At 36.3% G+C, this 17,657-nt stretch overlaps 1 protein-coding gene across 2 annotated transcripts in view; it reads left to right on the forward strand.

Moving 5' to 3' along the window:
* SEC24B (SEC24 homolog B, COPII coat complex component) overlaps positions 1-8,683 on the forward strand; it is a 44,931-nt gene extending 36,248 nt beyond the window's left edge. For both annotated transcript variants that reach the window (XM_041427921.1, XM_041427922.1), the window contains 5 exons: positions 1,381-1,518; positions 3,709-3,813; positions 4,874-4,966; positions 6,554-6,657; positions 7,855-8,683. In XM_041427921.1, coding sequence (XP_041283855.1) covers positions 1,381-1,518; positions 3,709-3,813; positions 4,874-4,966; positions 6,554-6,657; positions 7,855-7,969 — 555 coding nt within the window. In that variant the 3' untranslated portion in view covers positions 7,970-8,683. The remainder of the gene's footprint in view (positions 1-1,380; positions 1,519-3,708; positions 3,814-4,873; positions 4,967-6,553; positions 6,658-7,854) is intronic.
* The last annotated feature ends 8,974 nt before the right edge of the window (positions 8,684-17,657 follow it).

Consider the following 17,657-nt stretch of genomic DNA (forward strand, 5'->3'; position numbering starts at 1 on the left):
TATTTGATTTTTAATTTCTTATGTTCTGTCTTATATTACTTTACAATTAAATATATAGTTTACAATCAGCATTTCTTATATTTTGGCAGCTCATCAGTGTAGCCCATAAAGGTTGTTGGAAACTGCTTATTAGTACTTCTTCATTTTTATTTTACGAAGGAAGAAACAAGTATTTTCCAATACATATTTTTTGTTCTTTACATTTCCAAGAAGAAAAATGAGTTCCCATGGAAATACTGTAAAACTTATTATAGAAGCTCAAGTGATATAGTTGAAAGTTCACATAAAAGTAGTTATTGCTTTTTTATTATTATTTTTGAGTGATATCTTTGTTTCGATTACTGAACATCATACTTAAAAGGAGAGAGCTTCCTGCAGGGTTTTGTTATGAATAAATCTCACTACTTAAAGTTTTTCATGTCTGACAGTTCTTGGTTCTGTTATGATGAATAAACCTTTATATAAGTCTTGTAAGAGAGCTAAGCATAATAATATATTTTCTTTGGCTTAGTGATTACTTCAGTCTCTAATATACTGATTGTGACTTTTTTGATACTTGCATGACAAATGCAGTTAATGGCGAGGAAAAGGCAGACCATTTATTATCCAGAGCTGTGTAAAAGACAGAAATAAGAGTGGCTGGGAAAGGTTGTTTAGGTTTGGATTTTTATTGTCTTTATTAGCAATAATAAAATATGGGATATAGAGAAACCAAAATCAAAATGCTTGTTGCAGCCAAGAAGGAATGATGTCCTTAGCTTTGTGTAGAAAAGAATATGAACTTTGATTATAGGAATGTTCTCCATTGAGTTAGAATATGATGTTTACTTCATTGTGTGGCTTTGCACAGCAATTGTATACCACTTGCTCCTAAAGGAGATCTGAAAAATTCAGTAGGAGAGTTAAAAAAAATTTTCTCCTGTGAGAGTCTAGTTTCTCCTATACAACGTGAAAGTATGTTTCCTTTCCAAAACTTTTCCTTAACATTGAATTCTTACTACTATAAGTTCAGAGTTAATCTTGTGCATGTATGTCCCTTGCCTGAACTCTGTTTTGTGTCATATCTTTCCTGTGCCAACTTGCACTGGTGAGTTTCACAGGCCAGTGTCATTTGCCAAGAATAAAAATGAGAAATGCTGGTCAGTTGCATGCAAATTTCAGACAAACCGAGGGGGAAATTTATTCTCCTTCATCAATAAGGAGGGGCTGGATTATGTTTTAAACATCATGCTCAAAGTCTGTGATTAAGATTCTGCCAATGAGATACATTCCTTTACAAAAGCTTTGCTACCTTTGCTTGACACTTGGAAAAGTCTGAAATGCACTCCTACATGAGACATGAAGTACAGGATTTGTTTGAGTAGTGATATTCTCTTGCAGAAAGCCTTCAGAACAGGCACAAGTACACGCTTGGATGATCGTGTCTATGCAATGTGCCAGATGAAGAGCCAGCCTCTTGTTCATTTGATGAAGATGATACATCCCAACTTGTACAGAATAGACAAGTTGACTGATGAGGTAATGTATGGAGCCTGGTTATAGTATAGCTCCTAGTTTTAATGGCCCATTAAATTTGGTGTTGTGCTGCAGTAATTTTGTGTTGCTATTGTAAAACAAATGGAGCATTTCCCCTAAGTCATAAAAAAATAAAAACATTGTTTTCAAGTTTTGAGTTGCAAGTACCGTAGTGTGGTATGTGCAGAGCTGTGGTTTTACTTCATCTTGTTTCAGCAACCACACTAATGCCATAATTTTTATTGTGCAAAGAAAAGAAAGAAATTGTATGTATTGGAGATATTTTCAGTGTTTTTATTATTTTAGTGTTTTTATTATTTAGAACTGTCTGTGGTAAATGAGCGTAGTAGATCAGATGGATGATTCAAGGTTTTATATACAGAAATCAGATACAGTTGCCCGCAATAACAACCTTCAGTGGTTTCTCAGGTTCAAGTGGATAAAACAGAATTTTACTTCTAGACTGAGAAAGTACTTCATGTACAAAACCAGGTTTTATTATTTCATCTTTTACAAATGTAGCCTAGGAAATGGATGTATTTTTTTAATAGTAAGAAGCGAGATGGGATTTTATTTAAGGTCAAAGTTAGTTATAATGGCAAAAATAAGGGGTTTTATAAGATTTTAGGAGTTTTTTAGTCCCTAGTTTTGGAAAAGTATATGTAGGAGTTTGTTTCTAAATGATACAAGATTATATGGAAAACTGAGTAGTTTCACTGGCAGTAGTATTGTATTGTTCAGCACAACCTCTGAGCTATTTGTAATCATAAAGTTTCTTTTAAGGTATTTCATGAACTCAAATAGGTGAGTCTAAGCTCAGTGTTCTTCAGTGGAGTTATTCTTTTTATATTCCACTCCTACCAGCCTTTGAGATGCCAGCTTCCTCTGGCCTTTTGTGAAGTTCTTTTTGTGGCACTTAAATTGAAACACTGTGTGCTTGCACTGTAAAGAATCTGCAGTGTCTTCAGGAGATCCAGTTTTATTAGCAAAGGCTTTCAGATCAGTTATTTGGAGTACAATAATGCAAAAATAGGGCTTATTTTACCTACTGAAATTAATTGACAAGCCAGATTTTAAATCACAACAGAATGCTAATCTGCCATTTAGTACTACTTCAGTTTAAAGTATTTGTGACAACGGCTGCTCTTCAGTGTCTTGTTTCTTTAAAAAATCTGTAAAATTTTAATTTTAAAAAAAGTTTAAAAACTAAATTTAAAATTTTAATTTAAATTTTAAAAAATATTACAGAATTCCTTTTAAATGTTTTTTTACTAGTTTTATTTTCTCCTAACACTTGATTCTTGAGAGTATTGAGTAAAGCCTGGAACTTCCCCAAGTAGAATTTAGTAGCTTGATTTTCATAACTGTGTCTAAATCTCCAAAAGCTGCTAATCTATGGCATTATCATATGAAATTTTTTAAATAGTGATTTTTTTAAAATAATCTTACATTACATGGGCATGTGCTTAGTCAGTAGAGTATTTTTCCCCTATATTATTTGCAGAATGCTTCAGAGGTTATTGAGATACCTGGCCTGTTTTTGTGTTGGAGGAGGAAGCAACTTTAATATTAAAATACTGGGGTTGTGTCCCTGGGTTTTTTTTTTTTTTTTTTTTTTTTTAATTGTTGTTTTTGTTTGTTTTATTGCTGGGGAGAAAGGCAGGGTATTTTTTAATAATGTTAGTCCAAACAGCCAGATTCTTTAATCAGATTGGTCATAGGGCCCTGTGGACAAATCCAAAGATGACTTCATGCAGGATCTTAAATCAGGGACTTGCTGTTAATTGAATGCAATAATGTATGGAACCCTTCCTTACAGGGAGAGAATTTCATGGTTTTCTGCTCTTGCAACATTTCTATGACATTGAATGCAATGGAAAAAAAACAGAGGTTGTTTGTAGAAAACTTAAGTTAACAGTAGTAATTATTTTTAAATTTTGACATCTGTAGCATCAAAAATGTTACATAAGCAACTTAAATTAACTGCATTATTATGTTTTAGGTATTAAAGTAGCCTTTAGAATAAGTAACATTCTAGAACTGTTTGATGTACATAATCATTTTAGACTTAACATAGTATTTTGTTCTATGAGAATCCTCAGAATCTTACTGGAGATTATCAGTGGTTTTCCTGTTTTGTTTTACCTTTAAGGTTAAATTCTAGTGTTACTGAATATTTGGTTTTTGTTACAGAGTACAATACATGTAAATGACAGAGTTGTTCCTCAGCCACCCCTTCAGAAGTTGTCTGCAGAGAAGTTGACAAGAGAAGGAGCTTTCCTTATGGATTGTGGTTCAGTAAGTTGAAATTTTACACATTCCTTTTTAAAAACATTTTCTAAGAAGAAAAAGAAAACCAAAAAGTAGTGCCTGCTGTGTTATTAAAACCAGTTAGCTCTCAGCAATAAGAGTGTTGTAAATCAGCATTCCAGGCACCCAGATAGTAATCTGTGTTCCAGTGAAAAGCTTTCATATTTTGATCTGAGGCTATATTTATCTTTGAGGCTATAGACGTTAATTTTTTTCCATATAATACTGGTCAAAATATACCAAGAGTTCACATCAAGATGTTTTTATGGAATTAATGTATTTCTATTTTCCAGATTTTTTTTTTAATGGCTAATAAATTGCACATACTAGAGGATTTAACAAAACACCTGATGCAGGAACGTTCTCAGATACACACAAAGAGTGGGTTTATGATTTGTGGCGTGTGTTATGTAAGAGTTGCAAGTGAGAGGGAATTGGAGACTGAACAAAATGTGTAGATACAGTTTAAGTTATTTGTAGAAATTGCACTAAATGACACTCGATTGAATAAAGCATTATCCTACTCCAATGGCAGTCTAGAAGGTGCTTTTAACCTTGAATCACTTCAGGGCTGAGTGTGAATGTAAAACCAGCTTTTGTCTCCAGACCTCTGGAATAATTATTCCAATAAGCTTTGATAATTGGTGCTTTGCTACAGCTTATTTAGATTGGGAAGCCAGTGTCAGTAACCAACAGGATGGTGTGACTTGAGATAATTTGAGGGGTTTCATTTAAGGAGATAACATGGGAAGTTACTGCATTAACTGTTCCATTATAAATGTGTCCTGCAACCTCATTCTTTCAGTATTTGAATTCTAGCTATATATTTTTTTTATATTTAATGACATTACTCTAAGCGTCACCAATATACTGATTATTTACACACTTATGAATATAGACCTGTATGTATGAATTGCAACTGGAACACTCAAGTGATTAATTTGCCTGGAAGTTACTATTCTGGGATTATTCCTATTGCATCACCACTTGCCTGTTTCTCTAAAAGGTATGCAGGGCCTTTTCTAAAACTGATTCTGACATCTTACAGATTTTTTACCTTTGGATTGGAAAAAACTGTGATAACAACTTCATAAAAGATGTCCTTGGATACCCGAATTATGCATCAGTGCCACAGAAAATGGTAGGTATTTTAATGAGCTGAGCTGTAAACTGGTTAAACTTGGAATGTGCATTGAATCTATTTATTTCTGCATTTTCAGTTTTTAATTATGTAACTATGAGTTAGGTTGGGTTTTTTCCTAATTAGGTACCTTCTAACCTCTTGTCAGCTTCATAGGAGCCAGATAGACGTTGTCAGATGTTTTCAAAGAAAGAATGTAAACATCTAAATTTCATCATCCATGAAATGCCAAACATTTGCTCGATATCATAACATGTGCATTCACAAGAATAGGAAGTAATTTCACAGGATGAATACAAAAATTATCTATTCAGATGTGTTAATGATTAAGATTAGAGTTACTTCATTGATAACATAGTTTTTAGAAGCCTTATGTTCTCTGAACCTGGTATAAGATACCAAATCTGTGGTATGACACAACAGACCTGTAAGTAACTGTAAGAGTTAAGTTTTACTCAGCTTCCAAGCCTTGACTCAGTGTTAAAAAGAGAAACTTTCAACTGCTAGAACATCAGAGACCCTTGGATGTGTGTTTTGGTGTAGGGGTTTTTATGTTATAACTGGTACCTATAGTCTAGTGTGTGAAACAGAGCAGCAATTAAAGAGAAGTCTCCTCTTCAGTAAGTAGTGATTCCATAATATCAACAAGGATGGACCCTTTTAAGACAGTCTAGGAAAGTTCAGAATCAAATGGTTATATCTAAATAGTACCAAAAATGGTAGCATAGAAACACATAGGTAGATATTTTCTGCTTAGAGTTGCATATTATCAAGAAGGAAAGTGACAAGAACAGGTTAAGAGTGGTAAGCTGTAAGACTACTATAAAACTGGACTGCTTGTTCAGAGTTTTGTATTTTGCATATATTAGCAATTTAGAACTGTTCCTGTGACCAGTTGGTGGTCCAGGAAGAACTTAGATAAAGGAAGGATGATCATTTTTTTAATGGTTATACAGCACCTATTATAATGAAAATGAGACAAAAAGTTGCATAAAATTATCTTTGCTTTTAAATTATGCCTTCATTCTACAAAGGTAGCAGTGGAGCTGCTGTAACTGAAATAAATTCCTTCAGGTCGTGTTAATTGTCTTTAAGTGTCGTATTGGCTGAAGATGCAATACATTTAGCTCAGTGAATTGCTCAACCCTTTTAAATCTGTTTTTTTCAGCTTATTCCCTAGCCAAATAGTTCAGTAGCATCTTTCCATTGATATTTACATAAAATTCAGATTTTACTTCTTGTTTCTTCAGTGATGCAAAGTGCAGTATGTAGAAACTTGATTGACAGAAGAAGATACAGGCAAGAAGATTCAAAAGCAGCATTTTGGAAAGATGACTTTGCTGTCTAAAATCTTTTGCGCTTAAAACAGAATTTTAAAGATGTACTCCTTCCTAGATAGCAATGCACCACAGATATTGTGAAGTATTGTCATTTAAGCTGAAGAAAAATATCTGTGTATGTAAATCCACAGTTAGTATTTCTTAATGGAGATTGTGGCTTGAGTTATGTTACAGCTTTCAGGATCTGTTTTTTTTAAATACTTTCAATAATAAAAGATGATGGTTTCTTTCAATTACCTTCAACCAGACACAGCTTCCTGAGGTGGATGCACCTTCTTCAGAAAGGACACGATCTTTTATATCTTGGCTTAGAGATAGTAGACCTTTAAGTCCAGTTCTTCAAGTAATAAAGTAAGTATTTCTTAGTAAGTAACTAAGTAAGTTATGCACTGAGTTGTTACTAGCGACTTGTATTTACAATTTCTAATTCAGACTGATGAAAAGTGAGTATATCTGTGTTGGAAGAAACTGAATAACATCACCTTCCCAGCTGATAAAATGCTGTTTATAAAACTGTCTAGTGACAAAGGTTTTCTTTGAATCTAGTGCAAATTCAGTTGGTCATAGTTTTTTGGGTAGGAATTAGTTGCATATATTTATTAGGAATGTACTAAACCTCAGTGGATGTCCTTATGATCAGTGATGTTAACCAGGTTAGTTTCTGGTATAGCTTTTATAATTTCATTACATGTGTATAAAAAAGATTCAAGTAAAGTTAGTAGTCTGTAGATGGTTTAATAATTGTATGTATTTCTTACTGAGATCTGCAGGACAGCAGCTGATAGATCAGCCAAGTTCTGAAACCTTTTCAAGCTATGACTTGCTTAAGGAGGTTTAAATTCTGTAAAGTGTTTATACTAGAGATTACATTTCACTTGTAGAGTACTTGTTTTACTGAGCTGGGCAAGAGATCACTTTTTAGAGAGTATGATGACTTGCTCAGAGAAATTATACTGAAATATAGGACAGAAGTTCTTGAGCTGTTGGCATTGTGGCTGCTGCTGGATTTGCAGGAATTTCTGAGAGACCACAATAAGTAGGAGAGGTTTGCTGCATGCTGCACAACACTGGACCAGAGGACTGTGTCCCAGCAAATTTTTATGGGGGCAGTAATTTTGGATACTAGGTTTTTATCATGTTACCTTTCCTATTCTGTTGCCAAGTAAGAAAGTCTGGGAGGGGATTGACATTACATGTAAACAGATGTAGGTTTTGCATTTTTTTCATTGCCAGCAGCATATTAGCTTCAAAAACAAAATAATTTTTACATTTCCTTTTTTGTGTTTCTACAAGACGTTGTAAGTGCTACAAGATATTCTAAGTTCACTTGCTTTTCTACCATTTTATATACTTTAAAAGATGCTGTTGCTTGATAGTGTATTGCAAACTTCAAGTTTTTTTCTAGACTTTGGATTATTTGCAATTGTAATCTCTTTGGACTGAATTTATATTCCAAATGGCAGTAAGCAATTTACTAGAACTCATCCCTCTGAATGTGCAGTGGATTTTTTTGCTCAAAGTTTGATTTTGTTCAATATCTTCTTTCAGAGATGAGAACCCTGCCAAAACAGATTTTTTTCAGCATTTAATTGAGGATCGGACAGAAGCAGCTTTCTCGTATTATGAATTCCTACTTAATATTCAACAGCAGATTTGTAAGTGACCAAGGAAGAGGTAGAGGAAAAAGTCTGACTTCAGACAGAAGCATGAGCCAAGAGAACCATATGGGAAGTTACAGCAGTGGATGCTTCTTGTTCACAATACACAGTGACCAGCACTGTTTTGGAAGCTTTACAGCTAAAGGAGTATACATTTCCAAAAGAATTTTGCAGATTTCCTTCAGTCTAAAAGTGCTACGAGTGATGAAAGCTGTTTCACTAGTAAACTTTAAAATTGGTTTGTACACGTTTCCAGTTGTGCAGCGGTATGGTGCTCTGTTTATTGCAAGCTGGTGAATTTATGTAGCTATGTGGGATGATATTTCTTAACAAAATGTACAATTAGGTAAAGCCTTTTTTCTTACATTTGTTATAGTAGCCCTTCCAGATCCAAATCCTTAACAGAGATGTCAAAGGGCAGTGATGTATGTTGGTTGTTTATATGAATTTCTTTTTAAAAGGAATGGTTCATACTTGCTAAAGACTTCAGCAAATTCCCTGTGAAAGTTGTAGAGTTTCAGTAAAGTAAATCAATTGTAGAAATAAAATATATAATGTACATAGGTATTACATTTGTAAAGAAAATGTAAAAAATGTAACTAAAAAAAGACCTAGCTCATTGTGCAGAATTGTTGAGTGCTCGGTGATGATGAATTGTTTTGTCCCAGGCTAGACAATGAAGTTGACCATTAAAACATGATAAAAGTATCAATGTAGAAGGAACATAGCTGCTGCTTCTGTTAATTTTAGGTGAACTTATTTATGATTGGCTTACTAATTAAAATATTTTGCTTTATCATGTGGTTTTATATTTATGCAACTATAATCATTTTCCAGCTGAACACTTACCGAACTGAACATTGAAGAAAACATGTTTACCACCTTATTTCACAGACCTGTGGAAGGGAGGAGAAAACACCACATAATCTGAAATGAGTTTTGATACAGAGTTCCTGAACCCCTTCTTATGTATTATCCTAAAGAAGGCATATTTTTTAACCTTATTTTTAATTTTATAACTACTGTAGTCTTGGTCCAGGTTTCTGTAACTTGTGTTGTCTGCCATTTAGAGTAAGTGTGGGTAATCACTCACACTTGAAGATTTGAATTCTTCTGTGATCTAAAGAAAAACAAGAAGAGATATAAAAATTAATTACATTACATCAGTGAAAGTAAAGTAAATAACAAAATTCAAAATGTAATCACACTTGCATATTTCAAAAACTTTATTCTTGCTAATGTTTTGGTAACTCAAGGGTTTGGGCTTTTTGATAGATTAATGACAGATTTTTTCAGTTTGGTTAATTTGGGATGGTTTTCTTTGGCCGTTTTTTTAGAGACACATTAGAATTAATTCATAAAGCACAATCAGTCAAAATTAGTCTCCTGAACTTTATCTGTTTGGTTTAATGAAATGTGACTACAATGGAATAATTAGGTACAAAAAAGTAAATTGTTATTAGTATGATTACATTTTAATTTAATGTAGCCTTGAAAATGCTAACATTGTATTTTAACTGCTATAGCCCCTGAATCAAATATTCAAGGAGAAAATGTACTAGCTATGGTTTGCAAATGCTTTAAAAGCTACAACAGTTAAATTGCGCCAGTAGTGTTACTCTGCATGTTAGCACAAACTCATTGTTTGGAGAAGATACCTTATATTTGTGTGTTGTCCTTAACTAAATGTGTTTAAGTTACCCAAAGAGTTACATAAGAGAAACTTTCCATTTAGTAAATTAATTTATCATGTAATAAACATCTGAGGCAATGCTGAATGTTGTCCCGAAATCAGACCTTCAGGATTTCAGTGCTTGTTTGTAAAGTAATGTGCATTGGGTGAAAGGTAAGAGCTGCTGAAGAGTGGGGCATCTTAAAAATTGTTTGTATTTGCGAAGATGAGAAGAGCATGTTAACATTTCAGATGCTCCATGAACATGCTTCTGATTTGTGAGTTTGGTGTTGGTATCTGGGAACATGTTATGCCATGATTAATTGCAACATATTCTGTAAAATCATTTCTTAAAGCTTTATTCTTCTAGTATAGTTTTTGTATATAAAAATTCTGAAAAGTACATCTTTAGAGCGATTTGTTCAGTAAAATTATTACACAGCACAGAGAATATAGTTATTTTTTTATTAATTATAGAGCACATCTCCATTCTGACTAATTTTTGCTTTAGATTTTAACAAGACAGTCTCATGGAAATATCTTGAATTTGAAACATCTCAGGATTCAGGGTACTGATTTTAGTCTTTTGATCAATAGAGTATCTGTAGGCATGGCAAGAGTATCTCTGAGAAGGACCTGGGGGTCCTGTTGGAGAGCAAGCCTTCCATGAGCCAGCAGTGCCCTTGTGGCCAAGAAGGCCAATGGCATCCTGGGGAGCATTGGGAAGAGCATTGCCAGCTGGTCAAGGGATGTGATCCTGCCCCTCTGCTCAGCCCTGGTGAGGCACATCTGGAGTGCTGTGTCCAGTTCTGGGCTCCTCAGCACAAGAGGGACACGGAGCTCCTGGGGTGGGTCCAGCAGAGGCCACAAGGGCAATGAGGGGAGTGGAGCATCTCTCAGAAGTAAAGGCTGAGGGAGCTGGGTCTGTTCAGCCTCAAGAAGAGATAACAAAGAAGGGACCTCAGTGTTTATAAACATCTGAAGGGAGGGTGTCGAGGGGATGGAGCCAGGCTCTGCTCAGTGATGCCAGCAACAGGACAGGAGGCAACAGGCCGAAACTGATGTGCAGAAAGTTCAACCTGAGCATGAGGAAGAACTTGTTTACTGTGCGGGTGACTGAGCACTGGAACAGATTGCCCAGAGCAGGTGTGGAGTCTCCCTCACTGAAGATAATTCAAAAGCCATCTGGATGCAGTCCTGCGCCATGTGACTTGGGATCAGCCTGCTTGAGAAGGGGTGTCAGACAAGATAAGCACTGGTCCCTTCCAACTCAGCATTGTGTGTTCTAAAAGACAGTTTCTCTTGCAATGGCTTGGATCACGCCACTGTAGCAGAAGATACAGATTGAAGATTAATCCCGCCCAGGATGTGAAGTTCAACAAGCTTGTTGCCTACATAAGTAAGGCTTGGGAGAAGAGATAAAAGACGCACTTTCGTATCTGCTTAAATAATGTGCTGAACTGTCCGAAGTAGCTCTCTAGCCATTCTAGGAATTGAACTTTTCCCTAAGTGTCTTCCACACTGCATAATATAAAGCATGTCTGTTTCATTAGAAATTTAGGATTTCCCAGGAAGGATGTTTCCCAGCCCCAGCGAAGTAAGTCTTTAGGTGATCAGTTCAAATGTTCAGTATTTTAAATACTGATAGTGGGGATCCCTTTCATGTCTTTGTTCTACATGCAAAATCTTGTATGTCTTTTACCAAGGAAGAAGTATGGAAGTTCTTGTGGGAGAAATTAGAGCCCGTGAAGCTCTTACAATGGTAGGATGTGATGTGCAAACATGTGATGCAGCTCCCTGAGAAGCATGATTGAACTCAATTCTTTATTTTGTTCTTAAGCTTATTAGAAATAAACCTATTTATTAATCTTGGTGTGGAGCTTCTTATGGCAGTGAAGGAAAAATGACTGGGGCAGGTAATTTTGTTTTGCCTTGGCTTTCTGTAAATTGTGTCAGATACTGAAAAGATAGTTTTGTCATGGCTGGTGTTTGTAAAAAGCCAAAATTGGTTGTTAGTAATCCTGAGAGTAAGAGCTCTTCAATAATATTAAATGTGGAGTCAAGTTTTTTCACACCAGGTAGATTTTAAGAATTTTATGATGAAGTTTCAAGGTATGGGGCACAAGTGGATAAATGAGGAACTAATTAAAACCTCAGTCACTGATTTCTGCAGTTGGAATTTTGGAGTGTATTTGTCTCTGCAGGTAGGATGTAACCCTGCAGAAATTGAGTAGCCAGTGTGGGGACGGGGAGGTCTGAGGCTTAGGAGACCTCTCCTCATGAATTTATGCAATACCCCAAATATGTGTCTGTTACTATGTTAAAATTACTTAAATGATGTTTTGTTTAAAAGCAGTTTTTCATATTTTAATACATGTTAAATTTTTATATAGTAGATTCTCGTAGTTTATTCAGTTCTAAAAAAGTGTGGGAGGGTTTTACATGCTTTATTGCACCTCAGATTTTCATAAAGGAGGCAGAATATAATTAGAATCAGAGATACTTCTGGTTTTTAGCATACCAAGATCTTTGGTAGACTTGTGTTGGGAATTTTAAAGGAAATGGGCAAATTGTAATGATTTATTGTTGCAATATCTTTACCTCTCAGACTCTAGAATTAAAAAAAAAAAAAAGAAAACCATTTCTAGCAGTCTTGCATGTCTTTACTTAAACTGATGTTATGTTATATTCAAATTCAGGAATCCAGAAAAGTGTGGTTACAACTTTTGCAAATAACTGGGATTGAAGTCTCTTTTGAGAACATTTTGTTTTTCCTCACAAGATATTGATGATTCCTGTCCATGGAAAAATCCAAAGGTATTTCTACTCTTGGAGCATATCAAGAGAATTCTCAATTATTAGCATCATGTAAAATATTATTACAACAATGACAATTCAAATAACTACATAATAGATCTTTCTTCATTTTATGCTTCAATCCACTTGCAGGTCCTTTGATATTTTTTCCTTTACAGTTTTGATAACTAGGAAAAAGTAAATATTACACAAAGTTTCTTTTTGCTTTTCTTTGGCAGACCTTAGTAAAAGGAGCTGCCTAATTAGGAGTAGCAGTCATGCACAGGATTTTAGTCTGTGCATGCTTCTACAGAAGGTAAATAGGGGAGGTGGCAGAACTCCTGGGAGTATTTCACAACCTATTAAATATTTTTTTTAAAAGGACAAAGGATTAAAATTTCATTTTCTTTCACCTTTTTATGATTTTCTGGTTTATATTTACTTAAAGCTACATTTGAGGCTTTTTTTTTTAATTTTTTTCAGATGTTAACACTGCCCTAGAGGCATCATCAAATACAGATCTCCAACTAGACCCTTAATCATGCTACCATTAAAAGAAAAGTGTCAATTTTATAAAGGTCAAGAGTGTTGGAAGGAAGTACTGTTTGGTTAGCAAGCAGTATTTTTTTTTTTTCATCTTATGTTAGTAGAGAGTTTCCACTTGTAAGACACTGAGGCCTTGTGGGATTCTTGAGTTAAGTGTTTATTGGCATAAGAATCCTCAAGTATGAAAAGAGTCGGTGATAATTAGCCATCTTGGTAATCTGCTAACCATAGGAAATGTTATTCTCATATTGTTTGAAAATATGTTTTAAAAATTAACAAATTATTTCATGTTAGATCATCATTTGGGTGGAGAAAGTAATATTTAGGAAAATACTTTCTTCTATTAATAACTTCTGTAGATATAATGCTTTCAAAACGTTCTGCAGGCTTTAAGTCTCAGCTTCTATGAATACAAAATACTACTAAAAAATTACCTAATTACCTAATGCTGAAGAGGAAAAAAAAAAAGAAATAAAATATTTAGAAGTCATCTGTAGCTAAGGAATTCTTTCTGCTCTTTTCTTTTTGGCAGCAGAATACAATGCCTTCATTATCTGAAGCAGAGCTTAGGAGAGGCCAGAAGTAAAACTGGAATCACTGGTGTATGTGCTGGGTGTCCTCATCCAGCTTACTGAGCACATTTAGAGCTTCTGAAAGATTGGTGCTTCCCTATCCAGACAATGACGTTTAGGTATTTCTTGCAATCTGATTTTATTTCACAGTGCCTTATATGTTCATTCAAAATGAAAAGCCATTTACGTTTGCAAGTTTTCCCTTTTCCCTCATCCAGGCTATTACTTCAAATTACCAAAACTGTGTACCTGAAAGTGTAATTTATTCTTGAAGAGCAAGCATGAAATCTTTCAGCCTTCCAAACACGTTTTCAAACTTTCTAAATTCCTGGAAGAAGAGTGGAAACTGCCTGTGCAACGCAGACTCTGGCATCTCCAGCAGTGCGGCGGGGTCGGTTCTGCAGGAGGAACGCAGCCCTGGGAAAAGCAGCGCGTGAGGCTCTGGCAGCTGCCCCAGCATCCTGTCTCCTTTAAGAGTGACTGGTATCTGATGGTCGGGGTGAAACATGAGAAATCCCTCCTGTGTAAGCTGTCCTACCCTGAGGTGCATCTCTACCTGACGCACTTAGAGATCAGCTGCTATGTAAAACCCTGTCAGCATTTTTGCTTATCGGAGTAACCAAGTATTGTTGACCTTAGACTGAGTAATTTCTTCTGATGGGTGGTTTTGCAATATAATTACCTGTGGAGAAAATGATAATTTTTCCTTCTTTCTGAAAGATTCCATATGTTCTGTAGCTTCCTGAACTGGGGACAACAGGAGGTAGCAAGCTGCTCTATACTTTTATTTCTTTAGAACCCTCTTAGGTCTTCTGCTTAATATACCTTCTGTGGCTTTCTGTTTCTCAGTGTGTTTAAATTTCTGATGGCATGTTCATTTGTCTTTCCACACCACCTCTTAGGATTATACTTGACATAAGTGCCTGGTACTGTGCAAGCCATCACAAATGGTGTTGCATGAGCTGACTTACATGAAGGTGGGTATCACCAGCCTTTTCCCTTTTCTACTCTCTTTCATCCTGAGTTCTTGCTACCATGAACTTGGTTAACCAGTAATTCCCATGTCTTTAAATAAGCGAGTGTGCTTGTGTTATAAAAAATAAGTTAAATTCTGTGTTAGCTTCATGGAGAAATTTAAAACAAAAAAAAACAAAAAACAAACAAAAAAAACAAAAAAAAAAACCAACCAGACATAAAAACCCAAACCAAAACAAACAAAAACAAACAAAAACCCAACCAAAAAAAAACCCAACCAAGAAATCCCCCAAAATAGAAACCTGTGAACTCAGCCCTCCTCAGTGACAGTTTACTAAAACTGGAGAAAGATTTTTCAACTCCTTCAAAATTTAGCACTTTCCTTAAAAACTGAAGTTACTGAAATCTTGTAGGTATGTGTAGAAACTGCAGGTTGCAGAAAAGGAAAAGGTCCAGGCATGACTACAAGACCTCTTGAAGGAGGAGTTAGAACTTCTAGGAATGTCCTTCAGCTTCATCTTGTGAATTTTATGTGAATCAAATGTAAAATATCTTAGGAGTCAGCCATCTCTCAAACACATTGCTGAGCTTCTGGCAGCCCTTCTTCCTCAGCCTAAACTATAACAGGGCAGACAACATGACACCATCTTGAAGGGAGGGAGGACTGTTGCCCAAACAAGAATATTACTACAAAAACCCTTGAAACACACAAATACGCACTGCAGAACAAGCAGATGGGAGTACAATGTCCTGGAAAGGAATGGGGCTTGGAGTGGGTACTCAGATCCCTGAGTATTTGCATAAAACAGGATGTCAGACTTTTTAGACTGAATATGGTTCTGACTCACGGAGTTTGTGCTCAGCTCTGGTGGTCATTTGCAATGACTAGTGTGAAAAGACTTAATGCAGACTAACAAAAAGACCATGCTGCTGTGGGTGTGCATTACTTTCTCTGATATAATGGATGTTTACTTTGAGGAGTCTGTTGTCACTACTGCTATTTGCAGGTTACTTGCACTGTGAAGTGTTTCTTTCAGTGCCTCTCTTTCCCCTTACTTCCACGTTCTGTGTATTTGAGTGATGTGTGTCAAACTGTGCATAGCCATTACCACTCTCAGTTACTAGCATGGAATGATTAGGCAGACTTTTCACTGAGGAGCCCCCACCACAAGAGTTGTGCTCTGTTCTGAACAGTTGTTGTTTCCTATCCAGTGCCAATGACATTAAATTCACGTGTTTAAGCCATCAGTCTCTCAGGTGCAGTGTAGGTCATTAAGGCTGCCTGAGTGGGGAAAACCACTTTCTATGATCTCTTTAATACTGTAGGTGTCCAGCTAAAGGCTTGAGCTCTCTCTCTGTGGCAGAGTGGTGCAGAAGGAATAGAGCCTGGAAGCAGCCAAAGCTCTACTTTGTGGTTTAGCCAGGGAAAAGGAAACAGCTGAACTTTTCCATCATGCTGCTGCTGTCTGATGACAGATGCCTTGAGCACAAGCTGGGCCTGGAATGGCTCCAGAACTGAAACTCAGAAAGGGAGATCTCCACCCATATCTTTCTGGCATGTGTGTTGTGTGTTTCTTCCTGGAGCTGTGGCTCCCAAGGCAGATTAGGCTGATTTCTCTGTGCAGTGGCAGCCAGAGGGGACATTCTGCCCTGTCTCCCCACTATCCTACCAGCTCCCTCCATCCACAGTCATGCAGCCACTTCAAAGATATATTTACAAGCCAGAGGAAGCATATCAGAAAGTCTAAATAAAAGGGGACACACAGTAAAAAGACTCAGAAGAGGGAGGAAAAAGCAATGACTGCAAATGATGCTGTGTCCCTTTAATTGTGTCTCAGGTCTCTGCTGTACTGAATTAATACTCCAATATGATTTAGACAGCCTGGCAACTCTGTAATAAGAGTGTATTTATGAGCCTCCATCTCTAAGCACTTCTGCCTTGAGTAAGAATTTCTCTCTGTAATTGGAGTCCAGGTATTTTCCCATGTGATATCATGCCTTCCAGCAGTTTACTTAGGAAATCTTACTGGCATGATCCCCTGCTCTATAAAAAATACAGACCTTTTGTTTGTGTTCTGTGCCGGGTGGTGATAGGTCTCTTCTCACTCTTTCTTTACTAGAGCAGGAGGACTAGTATATTAGTACTGGCAGAGGTAATATTTTGCAGTGAGCTCTTCTTTTATACCTTGAAGAGAGATTTTTTGCTCTGTACCATGGGAGAGAACATAATTTTTCCCTGGTGAAAAAGTCTTGTCTTTACACTGAAATTGCTGGTACCATGTCCAGAGGTGCTTCATGAAAATATAGGAGTTTGGGTTTCAGTCTTGAGACTTTTGGGAAAATTCAGGCTGTCAACTAATGACTTGTAAAGACCTCCCTGGAGTTCTGCAAGCAAGGCTTGAGATCTTACCTCATATTTGCTGCTGAAGAGGAGAGATTTTGCAGCAGCTTTTCATCACCAGATGCAAGATAAATCTGAGTATAGATATGTTTTTTGGGAGGTATCTCAGAATTTTATTCTATGTCATTACATTTTCTGTTTTGAACTGTAGTGTGCAAAAGTTAAAAGAAAAACCTGTAGCTGTTGGTTTTCAAGTAAGAGGCATTGGAAAATTTTGTCTCAGGAGTTTGCTGAATCCTGCTCACTGAAGGAGAATAGAATAGAACAGAACAGACCAGCCTTAGAGGGACAACTTCAGACTTTCTGCTGTGGGTTTGGTATTGTTGGGGGACTTTTAAGTCTTGTCATCAGATTTTTTTTCTGCTCTCTCTTCATTACCCAGCTGGTCTGGAAAGGTACCTGTGAACAAAAAAGGAAGCATTCAAAGAACTGTGATGAACGAAACAAGTCAGAGGATAAGGAAAAGGGCTCTGGCTTCCCTGTAATCATGGCTGAAGTTACATCTGATCATATTTGTTTCCTTGAGTGGTGGGAAGATCATCCTATAATTGGGGTCCTGATCAAATTTGTCACTGGACTTCTATAGCTGGCTAATGAAGGTGATCACCCTGTAATTAGTCTGTGTGCCTTTCCTTTCTGTACATATTTGAAATATAATGCACATCACCTTCAGTCACATTCCTCCCTGTGGAGGGTGGAGATCTCTGCTCTTGCAGGCATGTATTTCTGAC

Source organism: Onychostruthus taczanowskii, unplaced genomic scaffold (assembly GCF_017590055.1).
Source record: "Onychostruthus taczanowskii isolate IOZ18803 unplaced genomic scaffold, ASM1759005v1 scaffold12, whole genome shotgun sequence".
NCBI lineage: Eukaryota > Metazoa > Chordata > Aves > Passeriformes > Passeridae > Onychostruthus > Onychostruthus taczanowskii.